A 17,665-nucleotide genomic window follows, 5' to 3' on the forward strand; every position below is an offset into this window, starting at 1 on the left:
GTCATGTGTTCCAGTCCCCTAATCATTTTTGTTGCCCTCCGCTGGACGCGCTCCAATTTTTCCACATCCTTCTTGTAGTGTGGGGCCCAAAACTGGACACAGTACTCCAGGTGAGGCCTTACCTATGTCGAATAGAGGGGAACATGTCTAGGTCCCTCTGTATCCTATCCCTACCCTCCAGTGTATCTACCACTCCTCCCAGTTTAGTGTCATCTGCAAACTTGCTGAGGGTGCAGTCCACGCCATCATCCAGATCATTAATGAAGATATTGAACAAAACCAGCCACAGGACTGACCCTTGGGGCACTCACTTGATACCAGCTGCCAACTAGACATGGAGCCATTAATCACTACCTGTTGAGCTCGACGATCTAGCCAGCTTTCTATCCACCTTATAGTCCATTCATCCAGCCCATACTACTTTAACTTGTTGGCAAGAATACTGTGGGACACTGTATCAAAAGCTTTGCTAAAGTCCAGGAATAACACATCCACTGCTTTCCCCTCATCTACAGAGCCAGTAATCTCGTCATAGAAGGCAATTAGATTAGTCAGGCATGACTTGCCCTTGGTGAATCCATGCTGACTGTTCCTGATCACTTTCCTCTCCTCTAAGTACTTCAGAATTGATTCCTTGAGGAGCTGCTCCATGATTTTTCCAGGGACTGAGGGGAGGCTGACTGGCGTGTAGTTCCCCAGATCCTCCTCCTTCCCTTTTTTAAAGATGGGCACTACATTAGCCTTTTTCCAGTTGCTATGGGCAGGTTAATGTGGTCAGCAAGATCCTGCCCATGCTGGGCTGGGTTCCTATTTTCAAAACATTTTAGAAGATTTAGGACAAAAGAAATATTTTGGGCGCAATTTTATTAAAGTAAGTAATAGCTGCTTGGGATTAATAACTCTTCATCCCAGAGGGTTATTAATCCCATCCCCCAAGAAAATGTCTTTGGTTCCAAACAGCATTGGTTAAATAATAATTCCTGTTACGCACAATATGGGTGACTGTAAATCAGGGTGGGCAAACTACAGCCCGTGGGCTGAATTCAGCCCGCCAGCCATTTTTTAATCCAGCCCTCGAGCTCCTGCTGGAGAGCGGGGTCTGAGGCTTTTCACGCTCCAGCCGGGGAGCAGGGTCGGGGGCCGCTCCATGCAGCTCCTGGAAGCAGCAGCATGGCCCACTTCTGGCTCCTACAGATAGGGGCAGCCAGGGGGCTCTGTTCCTCATGGTGTCCACGCCCCAAGTGCCGCCCCCACAGCTCCCATTGGTTGGGAACCGCAGCAGCAGTGCCTGCAGACGTGACAGTGTGCAGAGCCTCCTGGCCACACCTCCACGTAGGAGCCGGAGAAGGGACATGCCACTGCTTCCAGGAGCCACTTGAGGTAAGCACCGCCTGGAGTATGCACCCCTGAGCCTGCCCCAGCCCTGATCCCCTTCCTGCCCTCCAAACCCTCGATCCCAGCCCAGAGCACCCTCCTGCACCCCAAACTTCTCATCTCCAGTCCCACTCCAGAACCTGCACCCCAGCTGGAGCCCTCACTCCCCTGTACCTGAACCCCAATTTTGCGAGCATTCATGGCCCGCCATACAATTCTATTCCCAGATGTGGCCCTTGGGCCAAAAAGTTTGCCCACCCCTGCTGTAAATAAATGTTCTAGACAATTTTTCAATCCCCAGTCCTGTCTACTAGTCTTGATAACTAATATGGTCTCACTGCGTTTAAAGGAAATACCAGAATGTAACCTGAGTAATGGAATCACAATCAGATGTATAGACTCTGTTTAATAAATATAAAAGCATTTTCTTGATGTTTACCAAGATTACCTAATTGTACATGCTGTACATTGGATCTAATGGTGTATGTCTGTACATTGGATCATCACTACTTTGTAATAGGGATTGTTCGAGTAAGTATGTGGTGGACGCTGTCTGTGGTCACTTACAGCTTGTGTGCATCTATTTTTAATGTGTGTTCCTGCTTAATTTTAAAAGTAGAATATTTGTAATTCCAAAAAGAATTTTTCCTTGGTCTTAATTTCATTTGTCAGTAGGAAGCTTGGAGATAAGGAGGCTGAAGAATAAATTTAAGAATTATGCTTTCTATATCTGCAAAATCTCATTCTCTTGTGATCTTCATAGACTTGAAAAGATCTAAAGACATGTAGTAATTACAGATATGCTATACAATAGATAAGGCATTTTTATTTTTTGTACGATGCATTTGTCCAAATACATTTTCTGAATGTATTCATTTTATAATTATATCTTCTTTTCCATTAATTACAGAACTGAACAACTCCACAAAATCTTTCTTCCCAACAGAATATTTAAAATTAAAAGAGAGCTTTCAAAAATCAAGTTCTGCAAAATGGCCCCTGCCCAGCTGCAGGAAACCATTCAGAGTTCGTGACGGTAAGAAAATCATTGCAAAAAACATTACTGTTTCTACAGTATAACAGTGTAGACATGCAGAGCCTAGTTTTCAAGCATGTTCATGTGCAGTTACGTCTTAATTTACATGTGCAAATGTTTAGTTATAAATCTAAATGTCCAGTGTGCATGCATTTACAGTAATTGTATATACAATTGTACACACTTTGGAAAATCTTTTGTAAACAGAGAGGTATTTGTTTTTTTCTTTGTGAAAGTTTTCTATTCCAAACCACAGAATCACTCTCTTGTAAAGAGTAAAATGCCAGTTTAGAAATCTATTAAATAGGGCCCAATACTGCTGGTTTTCTGCACATGAATAAGAATTGTTTAACCGTTACTTTATGGCCCTTGTTGTTTTTTTCACTTTGCAATACTGTTTCTATTGTATGCAGGAATCAATAGTCCTCTTGTAACTAATTTTAACACCAAAATATTGTGTATTAACTAAAAACTATTTAGTGTCGACTAGAGAATTAAAATGTCTGATTCTCCCTCTTTCCCAGTGTATCCCTTTATTTCAGTCCAAGGTCTCTTCTTTCCTTGGGCTCCATCTATATTTGCTGTTATAGCTGGTGGTGTGATAATACACCAGGTGATCAGAATATTCTAGTTGTGAGAATACTTCTCCAGAGTACTGTCTTGCCAACAATATTCCAATAATTTTTCCTGTTTTTAAAACCAAGGCTCTTTGAGTCTAAAAACATGTCCAAAATGTCACCTATTTCTAACTTTCTTGGTGACTTTATTTGACCTGCAAACAGGACTGGATAAGGTGCATTCTAGGTTACTACTTATAAAACTGGGTCATCCAAGGTTGTCATTTTGACACTGAAAACAACAAGAAATGCTCCAGGGCATTGATATTGTGCACACAGACTTGTGAAGTTTAATGGTTTGGCAGGACGACTTTGGTATTGCTCACGGGCAAAAGCTCTTGACAGCAACCAAGAAATAGCAAGCACGTGACTGACTTTCCTTTTTCTCTTTCAGCCATTTATATTTTTGTATTATGTTTATGCTGAGCTTATCGTATTATTGTTGTAACACAGTAAAGAACAAACATGGGCATATAGTTGGTAATTATTATTTCACTCATTTATTAAGTGCCAATTGCACGCTCAGCTCAGACAGAACATAAATAAATAAGGACAAGGTGACTGCCCTTAGGGGACTACAGTCTAAGATGCCACTGGGCAAGATGCTGAGCATAGAGGGAGTTGGGCACTCTTGGCACCTATCAGAATTGCTGTTTGCAAGATCAAGCTGTAAAAGGCAATGATCAAACAAGCGTACCATAAGCTCTGGAAAATGGTGATTACTTAGATTATATCTTTTTGTTAATTGGGGCAATAACAGTGTAATACTGAAATAGGTCTGTGTTTGTCAGCTTTGTGGAAGAAATGGATTTTAAGGAAGGATTTGAATGAAAAGTCTGAGTTTCTGGGATAAGGATTTCAGGCAGGAGGTGAAATTAGAGGAGGAGAGAAGGAAACAAAAGACACAGTGAGGTTGGTAGTACTGGTGGACGTAATGAGAAAATAGCAGTGATGTAGGCAGGGACTGGAATGTCCAGACCTTTGAAGGTGAGGGTGCCTTTCTTTTTACAGTACAGTACTTTACTGCATTGCGTAAGTATAAGAACACATTCTGTGGCTGTGGAGGAAGTGTACAGAGAACAACGGTATTACATACTAGCAGCTATAGTAGTTACTGTACAGCTGGTGGTTGTCTTCTAATTTAATGCAAGATAGGCTTCCCACAGGACAGCAGCACCCCAAAATAACATGTTCAGCTTTAACAGTGTGGCAGTCAGAATAAATGAACCTTGAAGATAATTCTGCCATCAGAGAATACCAGATCTGATGAGTGTGAGTCCACAATGGATTTGGCTAGATGTCAGCAGAAGGAGGCTTTTGACAGCTGAACAGACTTTAGATTATGTAGGAAGATTTATTTTATCTAAACTGATCCAAACTTTGTATGAAGTGCAGGATTATTATAGGCTTGAGGTCTGGACCAACAGTTTTTTATTTTGTGAATTTATTCACTGATCTAAAATGATCCTTAGGCAGCATACAAATCATAATTGCTGTGAGAATTGTCCTGAAAAATGTAAAATTGTTGTCTTTAGAATCTAAATAGCAAAGAAGAACATGTTCACAGGTTCCTATTTTCCTTACACAGAAATACTCAGTATTGTAGCTCTTCTATTTCTCGTCCAGTGAACTCCTTGCTAGCTTTTCTTTTCCAAGCATCAGTATAGCACATCTCCGCTATGATTGTTTCTCTTAGAACAGATAAAATATTTATTATACTCTTTATTTTGGAAACCTTTTTGACAAATGCAACCAATTGCTGCATGAACCATATTTTAAATGGAGTGCATTGTATGTATGGGTGCCCAGATGTCTGGGCTTTCAAAACATTCAGTGTTCAAGAAATGATATATTGTTCTAGATGGAGTGTAAATTTTCATAATAAAACACCCAATCTGTATGAAAGAACATATTTTATTTAAGTCTAATCTTTTTGAAGGTTGTATTAAGTACATAGAACATTAAAATCTACAGGGTCATGGAAATAGTAAGAAGGGTTCAAGCAAAGGGAGTTATTCATACAAAGTCCACTCTACCAAACGTGCTTGCATTTGCTTAACCCGTCTTGTTTAGAGAGATCATTCTCCTGGGAGAAAACAGGAAGGGAAACAATGAGTACATGCCACAATTTTGGCAGATGCTTTGATTTTGCTATTATACTCATCTTCCAATTTGTCATGCTGTGTGATATAAATTTTAACTGGTAGGAGCCTAGTTAGAGCTTAGAGACAACATTTTTGAGGGCCTCCCTTTTATACATAATTCTTTTGAATGTATAACTCATTTGCATGTGTTAATCAGTAATGAGATGCCCTGATATTCAGTTTGCTTATGCAAATGCCCATTTGTATTTGCAGATGTGCTAACTGCACATACAAAAGAGGGACTTCAAAATGTGCTGAAATATTTCACAAGAGTGCATAAAACCTGTACTATAAGTATACAATTACCAAAAAATAAACTCATCAGAAATGTTTTGATGAAAGATCACTTGTGTTATGTAAGAGCTAAACCAGAAGATATTATATTCTAGCATTCATTTTTGCTTTATTTTTGAAGATGAAATTGTAAAGTAACTCTTTCTGGAATTGAGGAGCCTCTGCAAAACCAGAGTTTTTAAAAAGATTTAAAGAAGGGACCGGATTTTTTTTTTTAATTGTGGTAAGTGGAAGTAAATACATGCCTATATAAACTTTTTTATACATTGGACATCATAAGCCAAATTCTGCATTCATTTATATTTATGTAAGCCCCTTAAATTAAATGAGACTGCACAGGTGTAGTCAAGAAGACAACTGAACATACACTATATAAAACACTCATCAAAGCCAGATTTTCTTATATACTATATTAACTGGTATTCTAATATTCAATTAAAGCAGGGGTTCTCAAACTTCATTGTAACATAACCCCCTTCTGACAAAAAAAATTACTACATGACCCCAGGAAGGGGGGACTGAAGTCTGATTTTATGGTATCTCAGTCTACCTGACTGATAAATTAAATGGGTATTTGATCCAGTCGTTACTGACAGTGTTGGCAAGAGGTAGCTCCTAATGAGTTAAACATCATTTCATGCATTACAGAAAACACTTGCAATAACAAATACCTCTTATCAGTCACAGAACATAACTGGATCATAAGTACCCCTTATAAATTACCCAGTCGTCTTTATTATAACATACTTCTAGAGCGGGGCGGGCAACTTTTTGACCTGAGGGCTGCATCGGGTTTCTGAAATTGAATGGAGGGCCAGTTAGGGGAAGCTGTGCCTTCCCAAACAGCCAGGCATGGCCCAGCCCCCGCCCCCTATCTGACCCCCCTCTCCTTCCTGACTGGCCCCCCCAGGACCCCTGCCCCATCCAACCACCCCTTCTCTCTGTCCCCTGTCTGCCCTTCCCCCCTCCCCGGGACCCCTGCCCCCATTCAACCACCCTGTTCCCCGCTCTCTCTGATTTCCCCAGCCCCTATCCACACCCCCGGTCCCTGACCACCCCCTGAACTTCCCTGACCTCTAGCCAACCGACCCTGCTCCGTGCCTCCTTACTGCACTGCCTGGAGCGCTGGTGGCGGGCGGTGCGGCCAGGCCGCACCAGGACAGGACAGGGAGGGCAGTAGTTTGCCCACCTCTGTTCCAGAGGGATCTTAGCTGTGCAGGAGATAAGTATAATGTAAATACTTAACAGGCATTCCTGAGCATTGCAGACACCTCCAGTTCAGTTTAAGTACAGATCCTTTCAACTTCATAGGTATAGGGGACATAACATAAAAGCTAATGTGTCAATTTTTAGAAAGGCTCAATGGGATGACCCCCTGGCAGCCTGACATCAATCCCTGCCAAGATAATGGAGTAGCTAATACAGAACTCGATTAATAAAGAATTAAGAGGGTAATATAATTAATGCAAATAAACATGGATTTATAGAAAATAGGTCCTGTCAAACTAACTTGATATCTTCGAGAAGATGATAGGTTTGGTTGATGAAAGTAGTGTTGATGTAATATACTTAGACCTCTCTAAGACTTTGGACTTGGTACAACATTTTGATTAAACTAGAATGATCTAAAATGAACATAGTGCATTTAAATGGATTAAAAACTGGCTACTTATAGGTCTCAATGTATTTTTAAATGTGGAATCATCATTTGTGGAATGATGTGGAATATGTGGAATCATGGATGTTTTTCCAGTGGGGTCCCACGGGGATCAGTTCTTAGCCCTATTGTACTTAACATTTTTATCAATGACCTGGAAGAAAACAGAAAATTGTCATTAGTCTGCAGATAACACACAAATTGGGGCAGTGGTAAATAATGACGAGGACAGGTCACTGATTCAGAGTAATCTGGATTGCTTGGGTGCAAGCAAAGAATATACATTTTAAATGTACACATTTAGAAACAAAGAATGTAGGCCTATACTTACAGAATGGGAAGCAGTGACTCTAAAAAAATATTTGGGAGTTGTGAAAAATAGTCAGCTGAACATGAGCTCCCAGCACGATGCTGTGGCCAAAAGTGCTAATCCAGTTGTTGGGCGCATAAACAGAAGAACCTCTAGTAGGAGTAGGTAGATTAGTGCCAAATATAGAGGTAATATAGTGCGACTGCAATTGGAATACTAGGTCCAGTTCTGGTGTCCACAATTCAAGACGGATGTTGATAAATTGAAGAGGGTTCAGAGAAGAGCCATGAGAATGATTAAAGGATTTGAAAACGTTACGATGATAATTTCAAAGAGCTCAATCTATTCAGTTTTTAACAAAGAGAAGGTTAAGGAGTGACTTGATTATAAATATTAACATGGGGAAAGAAATAATTAATAAAGGGCTGTTTGATCTAGCAGAGAAGGGTATAACCTGATCCCGTGGTTGAAAGATGAAACTTGACAAATTCAGACTGTAAATAAGGTGTGAATTTTTAACAGTAATTGTAATTGACTGGAGAAGAATTACACTGGAGAAAATGAGAACAAAAAGCTTGAATTTGATGCAGTAGGAAAGGAGAAACTGGTGGAGGCATTCGGAGAATGGGGTGACATGATTACAATGATGAGCAAGGAAGCTGAATTTAACAATTGTATTTTGAACAAACTGGAGCAGGAATATGTATGTCATTCATGGAAGCCAGAAATGCTAAGACTACAAGTCAAGTCAGGACATAATGAGGATGTAGATTAGCGTTTTAGCTGTGTGGATAGAGAGAAAAGTCTGAATCTTAGATATGTTTAAAGGAAAAAGTGACAACATTGGACATGATCTGGATTTGCAAAACAAAGGTTGGGAGAGTCAAAGGTAACAGTCAGGTTACAGGTGGATAGGGATTAAGGCTTTGTCAACAATGTGAGAGGGAAATAGAGTATATGGTGATAAAGACATTTTAAAATTTTAATATTTGTTTTAAATGAGTTCTGTCTTGATAAGCTTTAAAATAACTTTTTTCTATCAAAATGAAAGTTTTGCAAGATGAGCTGTTTGATTTATGGCCTTGCTCCTAAATATATAAAGATTACTACATTGTCTTGTTTGCAGGAAGAATGGTGACATCTGGTCATAAAATGTTCAAATTTAATTTTAATTTTGCTGATGAAGGAATGCTGAGTGCCTGGCTGTTGCCAAATAGTTTCAATTTATATTTATAGCATTTTGGTCAAACTTTCCATAAACTGGTGATATGTCCTCTCAAGACCTTTTCACTCAGACAAGACCCGATCAGCTTATTCAAAAAGTGGCCTTATATTTTGTATTTTTGATATTTTGGGGGGATCCCATACTTACAATCTCTGGTATTTTAAACGACAAATATTTTTAAAGATACTGGCTTAAGCAGGACTTTTCTGGGTTGACATTGGGTAAGGATAACCTAATTCAAACATGTTTGGACCAAGTTACATGCCTCCAAGGTAGACTTTGGACCTCATTTCTCTACAGTCTTTAGAGGGCAGCACTGCTAAATGGAGGGAGCAAAGCTCACAAACCAGAAGAATCAAGGATCAGGCCAAGAAGCTTCACCTTTTGGGTCAGCAAGTCATCCAAGGGAAGACTGAAGTTCCAGAACCCCAAGACCATAGGTGCTAGAACTAAGGGTGCTCAGGGGTGCTGTGCTGTTGCACCCCCTATATTGAAGTGGCTTCCATCATATACAGGGTTTATAGTTTGGTTCAATGGCTCTCAGCCCCCCCACTATACAAATTGTTCTAGCATCCCTGACCAAGACTCTTCACTTCAGGGAGAAGAAGTCATGACCTCAATGAATAAGCTTCTGCAGCCTTTCAACAGTCAAAAGAGGGTAGAGAAATAGCGTAGTTCGATCAGGAAGATGGCAAAACTGAAGAAGGGAATGACTCTGTAATGGAAGACATCAGCATGATTGTGGGTCCTTTCAGAGAAAGTCACTGAGAAGTGAGCTGGAGCAGATGAAGTATGTTAGGAGTAATCTGTGTTTTGAGAAACTGACCTTGGGGTAGGAGAGAGGAACAAAAGAATAGAGGGTAGAGGAAATCCAGAGAAGAAAGCCAGTGACTGAGTCAATGGAAGAGGAGGAGCAGTGTGTGAAGAAGGGATTGAGACTAGAGAAGTCATGGAAGTCCGAATGTTAAATATTTTCCTAGCATTACTTTACCTTGTAAATTCTTGATGTGTTACCACAGGAAAGCAAAGTGGTTGTGAGATGTAAGAGAGGTGCCCTGTGTGATTGTTAGTTATAGAGGAGATGATCTGTACAATCACAAATGGAGGGAGGGTTTCCACAAGAGCATGTCATTATCAGGATGGGGTCCACTCCATAGAAATGTTTGAGAACCACCTCCTAGAATGAGACTATTTACCTATGAAAATCCAGATAAGTATAATCCATATTATACATCTAATAAAGTTGTGGTGAAACATGTTTCTTTAAAATGCAAAATGTTAAGAATGTGTTTATCCTGGGTTAGATTGTGCCCCATCATATTAGACCAGTAACATGGTGCTACAGGGAGAGTAAGCAGCTTATCTCCAAGCCGCTTGGATTGTCTTAAGGTGCAGGAGCAACAGCAGGGCTGCAGATGGGCAGGGAGTAAGAAGAACCAGGCCCTCATGATTGCCTCCATGGGGGAATATAAGCTGCACCTTGAAAAGGGGTGAGGCAACTTATTTCCATCCCAGAGTGAGGGGAGCAGGGGAGGAATTGTAACTTTTGGTGCTGCTCCTGGTATGATGTAGCTCTATGCCCCTTAAACAGGGCTAAGACTAAAAGTTCTATCCAGCCCTATGTGTGCAGAGTGACCTATTGTATGACATACTTACTGTTTATTTACTTGTTTTAAGTATTTGGATATTGTAAACTGTGATACATAATTTATATTATTGTTACTTAGCAACCTTAACTGGTAAAGTTTTGTGGTTTTAGAAGACGAAAATAGGATTTGCCATGCAATTAACGTCTGGTATGCTGCCTTTTAGGGCAGTCAATACCGTATGCTTCAGAAGAAGCGGGGGGAGGGGGGGACCAAACCCACCACACAATTCACCTATTGCTAGTTGGACAATCATGTGCCTGGCAAGTGGGTGTCAGAATTCCATCCTGACTCCTTCAATAACTGTTGCATCCTGAAGTGTGAAATTCAGTTACCCCTATTTTAGCGTGCATTCCAAGATGCAGAGAAGCCAATAAGGTCAAGTCTCTCAAAGTATTAATCACAGAATTAGCACAGATGTCTGGATGTACAAAGTATGGGTATTCCAGCAATTCTAGGCTCATCTTTCCCCCCACAACCCTCAGTTCTTCTTTCATGTGCTTATGTCCAAGGGAAGAAAGTCTGAGACAGGAAAACAAATTGCAGCTAGCTTTACATTATGAATGTGGGGAGGGACTGTGCACAGCCACTTTCCACTATGGGCTAAATATTTTTAATGAAACTGGTCAATGTGGTGCACTGGAAAAATAGCAAACAACTTTTTATTGACATTAATAATGCTAGATTATGGAAGTAAGTGCCTGCATGGGGGAAGGTTGGGGAGTTCCACTGTATGTAAGAGAGCAGTATGACTGCTCAGAGCTCAAGTATGAAACTGAAGAAAAACCTGAGAGTCTCTGGATTAAGTTTAGAAGTGTGATCAACAAGGGTGATGTCGTGGTGGGAGTCTACTATAGACCACCGGACCAGGGGAATGAGGTGGACGAGGCTTTCTTCCGGCAACTCGCAGAAGTTCTGGTTCTCATGGGAGACTTCAATCACCCTGATATCTGCGGGGAGAGCAATACAGCAGTGCACAGACAATCCAGGAAGTTTTTGGAAAGTGTAGGGGACAATTTCCTGGTGCAAGTGCTGGAGGAACCAACTAGAGGCAGAGCTCTTCTTGACCTGCTGCTCACAAACCGAGAAGAATTAGTAGGGGAAGCAAAAGTGGATGGGAACCTGGGAGGCAGTGACCATGAGATGGTCAAGTTCAGGATCCTGACACAAGGAAGAAAGGAAAGCAGCAGAATACGGACCCTGGACTTCAGAAAAGCAGACTTTGACTCCCTCAGGGAACTGATGGGCAAGATCCCCTGGGAGAATAACATGAGGGGGAAAGGAGTCCAGGAGAGCTGGCTGTATTTTAAAGTATCCTTATTGAAGTTACAGGGACAAACCATCCCGATGTGTAGAAAGAATAGTAAATATGACAGGCGACCAGCTTGGCTTAACAGTGAAATCCTTGCTGATCTTAAATACAAAAAAGAAGCTTTCAAGAAGTGGAAGATTGGACAAATGACCAGGGATGAGTATAAAAATATTGCTCGGGCATGCAGGAGTGAAATCAGGAAGGCCAAATCACACCTCGAGTTGCAGCTAGCAAGAGATGTTAAGAGTAACAAGAAGGGTTTCTTCAGGTATGTTAGCAACAAGAAGAAAGTCAAGGAAAGTGTGGGCCCCTTACTGAATGAGGGAGGCATCCTAGTGACAGAGGATGTGGAAAAAGCTAATGTACTCAATGCTTTTTTTGCCTCTGTCTTCATGAACAAGGTCAGCTCCCAGACTGCTGCACTGGGCAGCACAGCATGGGGAGGAGGTGACCAGTCCTCTGTGGAGAAAAGTCGGGACTATTTAGAAAAGCTGGACGTGCACAAGTCCATGGGGCTGGATGCGTTGCATCCGAGAGTGCTAAAGGAGTTGGCGGATGTGATTGCAGAGCCATTGGCCATTATCTTTGAAAACTCATGGCGATCGGGGGAAGTCCGGACGACTGGAAAAAAGCTAATGTAGTGCCCATCTTTAAAAAAGGGAAGAAGGAGGATCCTGGGAACTACAGGCCAGTCAGCCTCACCTCAGTCCCTGGAGCAGGTCCTCAAGGAATCAATTCTGAAGCACTTAGAGGAGAGTAAAGTGATCAGGAACAGTCAGCATGGATTCACCAAGAGCAAGTCATGCCTGACTAACCTAATTGCCTTCTATGACGAGAGAACTGGTTCTGTGGATGAAGGAAAAGCAGCGGACATGTTGTTCCTTGACTTCAGCAAAGCTTTTGACACGGTCTCCCACAGTGTTCTTGCCAGCAAGTTAAAGTAGTATGGGCTGGATGAATGGACTATAAGGTGGATAGAAAGCTGGCCTGATTGTCGGGCCCAACAGGTAGTGATCAATGGTCCATGTTTAGTTGGCAGCCGGTATCAAGTGGAGTGCCCCAAGGGTCGGTCCTGGGGCCGGTTTTGTTCAATATCTTCATAAATGATCTGGAGGATGGTGTGCATTGCACCCTCAGCAAGTTTGCAGATGACACTAAACTGGGAGGTGAGGTAGATGTGCTGGAGGGTAGGGATAGGATACAGAGGGACCTAGACAAATTGGAGGATTGGGTGAAAAGAAATCTGAGGTTCAACAAGGACAAGTGCAGAGTCCTGCACTTAAGACGGAAGAATCCAGTGCACCGCTACAGACTAGGGACCGAATGGCTTGGCAGCAGTTCTGCAGAAAAGGACCTAGGGGTTACAGTGGACGAGAAGCTGGATATGAGTCAACAGTGTGCCCTTGTTGCCAAGAAGGCCAATGGCATTTTGGGATGTATATGTAGGGGCATTGCCAGCAGATCGAGGGACGTGATCGTTCCCCTCTATTCGACACTGGTGAGGCCTAATCTGTAGTACTGTGTCCAGTTTTGGGCCCCACACTACAAGAAGGATGTGGAAAAATTGGAAAGAGTCCAGCAGAGGGCAACAAAAATGATTAGGGGACTGGAACACATGAGTTATGAGGAGAGGCTGAGGGAACTGGGCATGTTTAGTCTACGGAAGAGAAGAATGAGGGGGGATTTGATAGCTACTTTCAACTACCTGAAAGGGGGTGTCAAGGTTCCTCCCCCACTCTGAACTCTAGGGTACAGATGTGGGGACCTGCATGAAAACCTCCTAAGCTTACTTTTACCAGCTTAGGTTAAAACTTCCCAAGGTACAAATTAATTTTATCCTTTGTCCTTGGAATAACCACTGCCACCACCAAACTCTAACTGGGTTTACTGGGAAACGTAGTTTGGACACGTCTTCCCCCCAAAATCCTCCCAACCCTTGCACTCCACTTCCTGGGAAAGGTTTGGTAAAAATCCTCACCAATTTGCATAGGTGACCACAGACCCAAACCCTTGGATCTGAGAACAATGAAAAAGCATTCAGTTTTCTTACGAGAAGACTTTTAATAGAAATAGAAGTAAATAGAAGTAAAGAAATCACCTCTGTAAAATCAGGATGGTAGATACCTTACAGGGTAATTAGATTCAAAACATAGAGAATCCCTCTAGGCAAAACCTTAAGTTACAAAAAAGACACACAGACAGAAATAGTCATTCTATTCAGCACAATTCTTTTCTCAGCCATTTAAGGAAATCATAATCTAACGCATACCTAGCTAGATTACTTACTAAAAGTTCTAAGACTCCATTCCTGTTCTATCCCCGACAAAAGCAGCATACCAACAGACAGAGACCCTTTGTTTCTCTCCCTCCTCCCAGCTTTTGAAAGTATCTTGTCTCCTCATTGGTCATTTTGGTCAGGTGCTAGCAAGGTTACCTTTAGCTCCTTAACCCTTTACAGGTGAGAGGATTTTTTCCTCTGGCCAGGAGGGATTTTAAAGGGGTTTACCCTTCCCTTTATATTTATGACAGGTGGTTCCAAAGAGGATGGCTCTAGACTGTTCTCAGTGGTAGCAGATGACAGAACAAGGAGTAATGGTCTCAAGTTGCAGTGGGGGAGATTTAGATTGGATATTAGGAAAAACTTTTTCACTAGGAGGGTGGTGAAACACTGGAATGCGTTACCTAGGGAGGTGGTGGAATCTCCTTCCTTAGAAGTTTTTAAGGTCAGGCTTGACAAAGCCCTGGTGGGGATGATTTAACTGGGGATCGGTCCTGCTTTGGGCAGGGAGTTGGACTAGATGACCTCCTGAGGTCCCTTCCAAAACCCTGATATTCTATGATTCTATGATTCATAAGTTTTACATGGTTTTGTAAATTCATGCACTACAGAAGGTTCTGTAAGGGCATGCACTACAGAATCTCGGTCATTCACTATATTCTTTATCAATCTGATCCATCATTAAGATATACTATTCAGCCTTCTGGCTTGTATTTTAATCCGTGAAAACCAAATTATTACTCCATAAAACAGCATGTGGTTATTGCTGTCACTTATTTGTATTTGGTTATCTATTTAATGTTCAGAATATTGCTGCTTTGTGTGGAATACAACAAAACAGACAAAAGCATTCCATTGAGGTCCATGGAATTTAAGTCTATAAACTGAAATTAATGATCGCAAGAGTTAGTGTGCAAATATCTAACTTATAGATAGGAGAATAAACCTCACTGAATGGCAGTTCATCTTATTTACACAGAAAATCTCACCTTCATTTCTGTCCAAACTAAGGCTGCCAGTTTTCTGTGGCAGCTGTAAAAGTTTGTAATTTTGAATTAAATTAAATTAATCTTGCAATATTTCAAAGAGCAACAGACTTCAAATGAACAAATGTGCAAGGCTATTTTGAAGGCCTATATATTACTTACGAGAGGCGTAAATTGCATAAGAGGTTGGCTGTGCACTTAACAGTGAAAAGCCAAAAAGGATGCTGAACTCTAAGTGGGTTTTTTAATATGTTTTGGCTTTTAGGGTTTAAAACTTGGAAACCTATGCTGGAACTCACTGTAAATTTATATATGTTAAGTACTGAAGGAACACTACAAAAGAAATATTGTTGATCCTTTGTAAAACCTCAAGTACAAGTCTTGGAAGTTACAGCAATGTGAAATAACTGTGTATGGGAAATAACTTTAATTATAAGATTTGTATGTAAACAATGCATAAGGCCCTCACGGTCCAGAGCCCAGGACTGCAGCACTACCAGGCAACTTGTATCGCCAGGCTGCCACCCAACAGTAACTGTAACCAGCTCCATTCCCATGACCTGCTGTGGACACAGACCATGGGAAGTTCTACCTCAAGGGTTTGACAGTTCTACTTCATGGCTCCTGATTGGCTCCCTACCCTATGTAAACCCAAAGAGCACCGAGGAAGTGTTCAGGCAACAGTGTGGATCTCTTGTAGTTACCATGACCCTTCCTGCTCCTCAGTTCCTGACTTTGACCTCAGCTTGATTTGGACTTTGCTTCCGGACTTGGACTATGACCCTGGGTATTGACGCAGGCCTTGAACCTGACTATGAACTCCTCTGCTAGTCTCAGGTTTGCCCCTGCTCTGACCCTTGCTGCTGACTGCCTTGTTGGGATCCTGCCACTATAATTCGATACTTTACTTTTTTAATTTTTTTATTTTTAAACATTGAGCATTTTCCAGTATAATTATGTAGATTCTAATCTCTCAGTTCTGTGGGCTGTATAAAACAGCAAGAGAATACAAGATTGCTTATGGAGGTACCAATAATTATGATCTTACTTGATAAGAATCAATGTTTTTCCTATCAATTGATATCTGGGGACTAAATTTCTCTAAATTGCCTAATTACTACTGTTCTTGTAATGTCCAAAGGATCAAATCTGTCAATCATTTTAGCAATAGCTTTACGATAAATTTAAGGGTTACACCACCATTTTTACTCTAATTTGATTTTCTTTCCATTATGTTAGTTGCCTTATGACAGGGTCTCAATGAATGAGCTATAACTGTCGAACATAGTGGATATTTGGCACTCCTACAGAATCAGAATGATTGATTGGGAAAGCAGGTATAAATGATATAAGCCTAACAGAATGTCGATCATTTGGTATCGCTACTGCTCAAATCCTGATGAAACACATGACTGTCAAAAGTCATTTTGGAGGTTATTTAAGGATGTCTGGCAATCTACAGGTTAACAGAGCTCAATTGAATTTGCAAATGAGTAATAGTAATATATATAAGCAAAGAAAATAACTTTTTCTGCCCCTATCAAAGTTAATCAAATAATGGTAGATGGACATCCAGCATATTCTCTGTGACTATGCCAGACTCCTTGTGGCTGAACTGGTGTAATGCTGCTATTGAAGGGGGTGGTGACCAAGCAGGAACTGGGCATGGGCAGATTGTAGGAGGGGCAGTGAATCTATCACGGCACAGATCCACCCATCCTCCTGTTCCTCTGGGGACTACATAAATCCCCAAGAAGGCTACTTTACCCATTTGCTTTGAGTAGCTTCCATGAAGTGGCTCTTCAGCTGAGCTCTAGCCTGCCAGACTGGGAGGAGGATTCCAGATCTTCGTGGCCCCAGGCATGTGTCCAGGTAGTAGGGCCAGGTACTGGGCTCTGGACTGAGTCAGATCAGCTCTGGACAGGACTTGATACTGCTGTCAATGTAAACAATGGCAAAACACTCATCAGTTTCAAAGGGGTATGGTTGGGCCAATAGTGTTAATATTGACTTTATGATACAATAATTAACTGATGTGCAAAAGAACTGTCAGAATTTTATTTGACTGATTTTGATTTATAGAAATGCTAAAAGGGGTACACATCCATATGGTGTAGGTGCCTTTGTCATAACTTAAAAATATATATAAGATAACCTGCCAGAGGCAATTCACTGCCCTGACAATTACAATTCTCTTCTCCCCACCCCCACCCCCACCCCCACGATCCATTTTTAGATGCCTGGAAAGGAGATCAGTCTTGCAATGATCCCTGATGGTTTTCTGATTCAGGCCTTTTCAGATTCAAGGGGGAATTGAATTTCAAAATCTTGGATCCTTCAGAACATGCCCTGCCAGCAACCCCTCTCAATTTCTGTATATCAAAGCATATTCCTGATACTCTTTATTTCAATAAATACGTTCATTAAAATAAATTATTCATTTTTTAAACTATGGGTTTAGCTTACAAATTCTCCATTGCTAAGAGTAAATGTGTTTTCGTTACATTACAATTTTGTGACTTGTATGAACAAAAAAATAAAATAGGTGATATTTTACTGCCAGAAAAACATCAAGTGATATAAAAAGTACATGCTTTTACAATCATTCTGTAATTCTGTTAATGATATTTGTTATAAATGTAATTTCATAGTGAAACCAACAGACTATTCTGAGGGATTTCTCACCTTAAAAAAAATTTTTTAAAGGGCAATTATAAAATAGCAATAAATCAGAGTGGTGATATTACCTATATCACCGCATCAGTGCCTTGCATTTCACACTACTG

The 17,665-nt window shown here is 41.1% G+C and overlaps 1 protein-coding gene across 19 annotated transcripts in view; it reads left to right on the top strand.

The window, feature by feature from the left end:
• The window catches only part of RNF180 (ring finger protein 180), a 205,883-nt gene that overhangs the window by 180,051 nt on the left and 8,167 nt on the right, over window positions 1-17,665 (top strand). For all 19 annotated transcript variants that reach the window (XM_043547114.1, XM_043547106.1, XM_043547108.1 and 16 more), the window contains one exon: window positions 2,285-2,410. In XM_043547114.1, coding sequence (XP_043403049.1) covers window positions 2,285-2,410 — 126 coding nt within the window. The remainder of the gene's footprint in view (window positions 1-2,284; window positions 2,411-17,665) is intronic.

The sequence above is a fragment of the Chelonia mydas genome, chromosome 5 (genome assembly GCF_015237465.2).
Source record: "Chelonia mydas isolate rCheMyd1 chromosome 5, rCheMyd1.pri.v2, whole genome shotgun sequence".
NCBI classification, from domain to species: domain Eukaryota; kingdom Metazoa; phylum Chordata; order Testudines; family Cheloniidae; genus Chelonia; species Chelonia mydas.